Source organism: Gavialis gangeticus, unplaced genomic scaffold (genome assembly GCF_001723915.1).
Source record: "Gavialis gangeticus isolate Ggan-Ray unplaced genomic scaffold, GavGan_comp1, whole genome shotgun sequence".
Classification (NCBI taxonomy): domain Eukaryota; kingdom Metazoa; phylum Chordata; order Crocodylia; family Gavialidae; genus Gavialis; species Gavialis gangeticus.
Window position 1 is genome coordinate 182175761 of NW_017729032.1, and position 7263 is coordinate 182183023.

Here is a 7263-nt window from a genome sequence, read left to right on the forward strand (position 1 = left end):
GCTTGCTTCATATGCTTCTGTGTCTGGGAAATGCCATTTGCGGTCGGATCAGGAAGGGCTGTGATGGGATTGGTACTCCTGCCTGCTTTAGTTGTAGCAGATAACCATAATGCAGGCAAGAGGGCATGCTTCCTCGTCTGACTTTGCACAAGGCACACAGGGCAGTTCCACCTGGTTGATGTGGCAGCAGCACCCTGGCTGAAAACCACTGTTGGACCCTATTAAAACTGGCTCCATGTTCTCCTGTGAAAGGTAAATCACTTTATAAAGTTTTGCTTTGCTCAACTCCTCTGCTAGATCTGAGCTAGAGGAATTTTGAGCAGGAAGAAACTCCAGAAATTATGATGATGAAATGCATTGTCAGCATTTTGTGATCATTTCAATTCCATCCATGCCTGACAGGTAGTTGAGTACTTTATAGTAAGAATGGAAGTCTATTCCCAGCAAAAGCAAAATCTTTTGTAAAAGGCACCAAGGTTGGAAGTGGCACAAATGCTTCAGTCTGGTGTATTTAGGTTTTATTTGGGCTTGAACTTGAAAATAACCAAAGATCTAAATGGGCGTTAATGCTAAAGTGGCAAACAGGAATATGAAGTTTATGGAACTACCTCCTTGACTGTCCTTGCAGAAATGTGATCTCCATCGCCTGGAAGAGGGACCTCCTGTCACAGCAGTGCTGACTCGGGAAGAGGGGCTTCATTACTACAAGACTATGCAAACCATTCGCCGCATGGAGTTGAAGGCAGATCAGCTATATAAACAGAAGATTATTCGTGGCTTCTGCCATTTATATGATGGTCAGGTGAGAGATCAGCTAAGCAGCTTCACAAAGTGTGCTTTTGTTTTGCTCTGATTAGTGTAAGTGTCTGAATAAGGGGAGATAACATTTTAGCAACTTTCTATGAAAAATATCTTAAATTTCAGATGATTCATTAATGCTCTGCTACTGCTATTGTACATAAGAACCCAAGCTTGGTCTGTTTTACATGATACGAAAAAATACGTCCCTTTCTTCCTTTCACTTCTGATTATGCCTGCTCTTTTCATGAATAGAAAGCCAGTTGAGTGCTGCTCTCTTCACACCTACCACAACTGGCTGGTTACATGGGCAGAGAAAGCCACATCAGCTACAAGTCTGTGCTGGCTGTAATTGGAATCATAGAAAATGAGGATTGGAAGGCACCTCAGGAAGTCATCTAGTTCAACCCCATGTTCAAAGCAGGACCACTCCAAATTAGATCATCCCATCCAAGGCTTTGTCTAGCTGGGTTTTAAAAACCTGCAAAGATGGAGTTTGCACAACCTCTCTGGGTAGCCTGTTCCAGTGCTTTACTACCCGCCTAGTGAGAAAGTCTGACATTGTTGCAACCTCTGCCTTCACAGGACCTAGCCCTAATCTTATGTATGTGTAGCTCTTCTTTTGGATCCAGGGGAGTTGCCTCTGCATGGTGCTTCTATTTCCCTTTATATATAGATGCAAGTCCTTGGTCCCAGCTCTCAGCTACAGGAACTATTTGTAGGAGTTTCATGTCTTTCACTGTTGTCACGCTTACTTTTGTCTTTACCACAGGAAGCTTGCTGTGTAGGACTTGAGGCTGCCATAAAACCCACAGATCACTTGATAACAGCTTACCGAGCCCATGGCTACACCTTCACACGTGGAACGTCTGTCCGAGAGATCCTTGCTGAGCTTACAGGTCTCTGTCCAATAAAATGGCACTGCTGCCACTGCTCTGCTGTAACTGCAGTTTGACCTTCCCCATATTTAAATTGTTGCTCTATGAAATTTGTTGGGATATGGGAGGTCAACTCAGTAATTTGACAAAATTAGGTCATTGTGATCTCTCATGATACCTTGTAATACTCACCCTGTAAGTGTAATATTCAGATATAACCTCTTATTTAGAATAATGTAAACTGTAGCTCTTTTTTCCTCACCATCACTTCTGAAAGCCTTTTTAGATACCATAAACTCTGTCTTATTTTTGAATAATACAAACAATACCTTGTTATGGTAGCTTTCTCTACGCCATCTGAACTGTAGCAACTATACTGCTGGCCCATGTTTTACCCATGCTGGGTTTACAGTCTTACCATGTAGACTAGACCATGTAGACTTTCATTTTAACTCTGTCCCTGAGCCATACATATTTCTGTCTTTGTCTTCAGAGGAGATGTGGTAGAGTGCTTTGTCTATAATTGCAGGAGTGAATTGTCAAGGATGGCTTGATTGGAATGTGAGGTTCCTATTACGCTAGTTGCTGCTGTGCAGATGGGACAGCTAGGACTAAACTTGTCAGGAAAACATCACAGTATTCAAATTTGGTTCCTGAAAGATAAACTTGGTTGTGGCTAGTGCTATTTTTATATCAGTGTTGGTTTTTGGACCACAGAGAAATAGGATCTTTTACTTTGCTTGATGATAATTACACCTTGAGGTGTAATAGGATGCTGGGATTTATCCAGGATCACTCAGTAAGTGCCTTAAAATTTCATTAAGATAATTCAGCATTTCAGGTGCTGATAATTACTTCTCCATTGCCTTCTTCTCTGTTTGTGGTACTTACTGAAGTGCCTTGTAATGCAGTTAAAATGTAACACCTGTGAGACGGGGACACTATTTGCCTGGTTCTCATTGGGTATCTAGGGATACAGGAGCAACGTAAGAATTATTTTGTGCTAATAATTAAGCTGTTGACTTTAAATTGTAGCTTAACACACTCTGCAATAATATTATAAACTTAAATTGAATATGTAAATTAGAATACTTAAATTGTTTTGGACCAGTTATTTTAAATTAAGAAAAAAATAGATAGAAATCCTCACCCAACTGAAGTGAATGCAAGTTTGGCGCTTCATTCCAGAAGGTAAGAATTTCCTACTAAATGTCTTCTGAAAATACCTTTTTTAGTGATTTTAACAAAAAACAGATCTTGGGAGATATAATTTAACTCCTTAAACAGAATGGATCTAGCTACACCTGGTTACAAAAATCCCACCAAGTTCAGAGTCCGGCCCAACATGGCCAAAAGTCTTAAGTCTTTTTTTTTTTTAGGTCGAAAAGGTGGCTGTGCTAAGGGAAAAGGAGGATCGATGCACATGTACGCCAAGAACTTCTATGGTGGGAATGGCATCGTTGGTGCTCAGGTATGTGTACATGATACGGGATGTGCTTTTTAGCATCTTGCAATTTAGTTTTGCTTCAGTTTTGTGAGTTTCTCTTTTTTGCTGTAAGTTTACTTGCAGCCACTGTTGCTCTGTGTAGCTAATAAATCTGTACTGTTTATTTACTCTAAATAGGGTTCCACTTAAACATTTGCTAACTGAAGCAAACAGAATGAGGCAAAGACTAAACTATTGCCACTGTGTCTCTAGGAAATAGCTAAAAAGCCTTTATAGCTACACTTGTTATCTGTTTCATTGACTTTTTTTTTTAAAATAGTTCACAATTGGCTTTCTCTGACTTTCTAAGTAGTGCTCTTAAATGTCAGTTTAATTTACTAAAGGCAATCAGGACTTGTAATAGAGAGATTTTTTATTAGACGAATGAGATTTTTGCAAAAAAAATTCTTTACTTGCAAGCTTTCAGGCACAAACACCCTTTGTCAGGCATTGGAGAAAAGATTGTAAAAGTTCTCTCGGGTAGAAATGAAAGTTCATGTTTCATAGGATTTCACAGAGGAGTCAATAGATGGAAAACTCCTCTGGGCAGTCAGTTCATAGCTGGTATGAAGTCTCTCACCTGTGAGGATGTGAGATGATGCAGATTACCTTGAAACAAAAGCAGAAGCAGGATCACAGATTTCAGGTGGTCACAGTTGCTTCCTGCTTGGGAAAATATGAAGATTTAATTTACTAGATTTGTATGTTCTGATTTCACTATAGGTTCCTCTTGGGGCTGGCATTGCCTTGGCCTGTAAGTACTTTGGCAAGGATGAAATCTGCGTAACTTTGTATGGGGATGGTGCTGCCAATCAGGTAAGATTTCTTGATCAAATTGAATTGGTACTTGCGTGCATGTACAGTCCTCTTGTAGATGTGGTGTTTATAAAGAGGCTAGCAGCCTTGCAGAACCAGGTCCTTTATCTTCAAGAAAAACAGCATGGAAAGCGGCCATGCATCCTTCCTAACCTTTTCTTATGAAGTATTCTTCACCTGGGATGATTGTTCAGTCTCCATGCTCACTGTCCCCTGTTGCATTTGGTAGTTGTAGTCCAGGCAATTACAATATGCTAAGTTCAGATTAATCTTTTACATCAATGACTGGCAACCTTTAACAAGCTGTGGGCCAGGATAACCCAACTCTGCACTTAACCAGTGCATCAGTGGTAGGGGGTTTTGCTTGTACCTGTGCCAAGACCAGACTGCTGGGAGCTCTGCCGGTGCTGCTTTTCTCAATGCCACTGCTCCCAGACTGCAGCAAAGGCACAGCTTCTAACCAGTGAGAAGCTGTCTCCAGGCCAGGGTCCACACTGTCACTGCTTACAGACCTCCACCACTCAGCTCCCAGCTAGACACTGCACCCGTGCTGCAGCCAGGGATAGGGAAGGAGAGGGAGAAAGGAAGTGGGGAGAAACAGCAGTGATGTGGCCACAGTTGGAAGATGCCTGGCTCTGGCACAGCTCCTTTTTATATGACCCTGGTGCCGGCTTGGGCACAGCCCTCTAGTTCCACAAGCCAGATCTGGCCCCTGGGCTGTATGTTGCCAACATGTTTTATATACAGCAGTGGTGGTTTTGTTCCAACAGCTGCCTGAAACTGACATGAGAGAAATCAAATGGGACAGGGTTAGATATTCCGCACTTTGAGTTGTATTTTATGTAGTGGGTAGAAACTCACTGTTTGAGAGTCTGAAGCCATGTGTACTTCTGGGCAACTGCCATAATTTTTTTGTCCCTACCTGTCTGCTGTGTCATCTGGGTTTTCCATGTACATTTAACATATATTCTCCAAAACTGGTTTTATGACAAAACAGTTTACCAGACATTAGGGAAATATGCTTGTCTTTCATATCTGACTGGAAAGCCAGTGTGGCAGTAATGAGGTTGAGCAGCCTAGTGAGAAGCCCAGTTTTTATGTATTCAGAGCACAAAGATTACTTGGATTTCTGCCTTGCCATCTGCTTGGAGAGCATCATGCTAGCATGCTTGTGTTTATAAATGTGATGTTCTACTTCTCCCCAGCTATTCCAGTAGCAGAGGGGAAAATATTTTAGGTCTCTTTCCCTCTAGTTTCCTGGATCCTGCGAGGCAGAGGAACTCTTCAGTCTGTTTCTGTTTCTCTTCATCTTGCACGTGCTGAAGGAAAGGCTTTTTGCTTATTCATATCGCTTCTGTCACTTCGGATGGACCCAGCCTGTGAAAACCCTTGTTTGTTGCCTGTGGTATTAGTGAGAGCTTCCTTAGCATTGCGTGGATGTTAATTCAGAAGTTTATTGGCAGCAGAAAAAAAGTGAAGAGCAGCAGTAAAACTGATCACTCGCATTCAATTCATTCCGGTTTGAAAACCCACGGCATATATTTGATTCCCATTTTGGAAGGTTATCTTCTCAACTATATGGGCTGGACATTTAACAGTTAAAATAAGCAAGTTCTAAATAAGTTTGAGGCTTTAGGACTCCTGTCAATTTCTGTGAGAGGCTCCACTGTTAGCAAGTGGAGCTCCCAAGCCTTGATACTTCCTGGGTCTTTTATTTGCATTAAGTCATTGATGTAGTTGTGTTGGAATGTTTTATGTAGCTGAAGTAGAACCACTGCATTATTAGTTAAGTGTGTAACTGGACGTGGAGTTTATGAATGCGATCCTAAAATAGTTTCAATACGTCCGTTCTAAGAATCTTGCAACTGGTCTATCATAGCAGTATCTTGGGTTAAGGGTAATTTTTTAAAATGAGGAAATATTAAGTCAAAGTTTTGATGAGAGATGGGTCTTCTACCTTGTAATTTTCTTTCTTTCAAAGTGAAGCAACTCCAAATTAGCATACTGTCAGTGTTACTACCAACTAGACTTTGTTGAAAGTGAATGAGCCCTGTAAATAATTTATTTCACATTTTCTTTAGTATCAGCATTTCTAGAAGTATAGAGGCACTTTACTTACTACTTAACTGCTCTTTCTTCTAGGGTCAGGTATTTGAAACTTACAATATGGCAGCCTTGTGGAAGTTACCATGTATTTTCATCTGTGAGAACAACAGGTATGGAATGGGAACGTCAGTAGAGAGAGCTGCAGCCAGCACGGACTACTACAAGAGAGGAGACTACATTCCAGGGCTCAGAGTGAGAGCAATTTCCTCCTTTTTCTTATTTTATAACATAGTATGGACTTAGAGGCTGCAAATTCATACTTCATTACTTAAATTAGATATTCTGGTACAAGTTTTTATTCCATGTACTTAAAATGCTATTTTTTAATAGGTTGATGGCATGGATCTTCTCTGTGTGCGAGAGGCAACAAAGTTTGCAGCTGAGCACTGCAGATCTGGAAAAGTGAGTTACTCAGTATCCATCGTTTACCATACCATACCCTACGCTACTATTAGCAGTTGCTGAAACTATTTTCAACATTATCAGTGAGTTTCTGTTCTTAAATTTGCTAAAATATTTATGTTAGTATTTCACAAAGATATTTTACAAACCACTGTGTTTTGAAACAAATGGTAAACCATGTACTTAAGGCCCTTGAGTTTCACTTGTTTTAAAATATGTTCTTCAAATATGTTTTGAATGATTTCAAAACAAAATTTATTCCCCAATTAAAAGATAGAGGCAAAAAGTTAAAACCTTGTACTTTTCAGTAATATAAAATGAAGCACAGTTGTGAGAACAGGTATGGAGAAGTTTGAAAACAAAGTATACACAGCAATGTAGACAAAACTGCATGCAGAGCTTCAGCGCTGAAGCATTTTCCACTTAAGATATGCATTGGTTCTCATAGAATGAAGCAGCAAGAACAACCTGTCAAGGAAAGTTGTGGACATGGCTTCACAAAGTTACATCCAAGGTTCCACTTGAAGTTGCTTCAGGAGAATGACAATTTTCTGGTTTGCAAAGTAGAATGATTTAAATCATCAGTTTGTTATCAAGTAGAAATCATCCATTTTAATCAGCCTTTCCCCATTTGTACTTCTTATTTCCAAAGAAAAGCACATTCTTATTGGTTGATACCCGTGTTATAACATGTCGCTTTACAACTAAACAGAGTCTTAATGCCACATTTTGTCTCTGTGTTCCCCCCACCCTCCCCCTGCCCCCATCTGTGCTTCT

The 7263-nt window shown here is 40.4% G+C and overlaps 1 protein-coding gene across 2 annotated transcripts in view; it reads left to right on the forward strand.

The window, feature by feature from the left end:
* The window catches only part of PDHA1 (pyruvate dehydrogenase (lipoamide) alpha 1), a 26227-nt gene that overhangs the window by 14454 nt on the left and 4510 nt on the right, over positions 1–7263 (forward strand). For both annotated transcript variants that reach the window (XM_019524662.1, XM_019524663.1), the window contains 6 exons: positions 629–802; positions 1571–1697; positions 3056–3147; positions 3886–3978; positions 6121–6276; positions 6415–6486. In XM_019524662.1, the coding sequence (XP_019380207.1) occupies positions 629–802; positions 1571–1697; positions 3056–3147; positions 3886–3978; positions 6121–6276; positions 6415–6486 (714 nt within the window). The remainder of the gene's footprint in view (positions 1–628; positions 803–1570; positions 1698–3055; positions 3148–3885; positions 3979–6120; positions 6277–6414; positions 6487–7263) is intronic.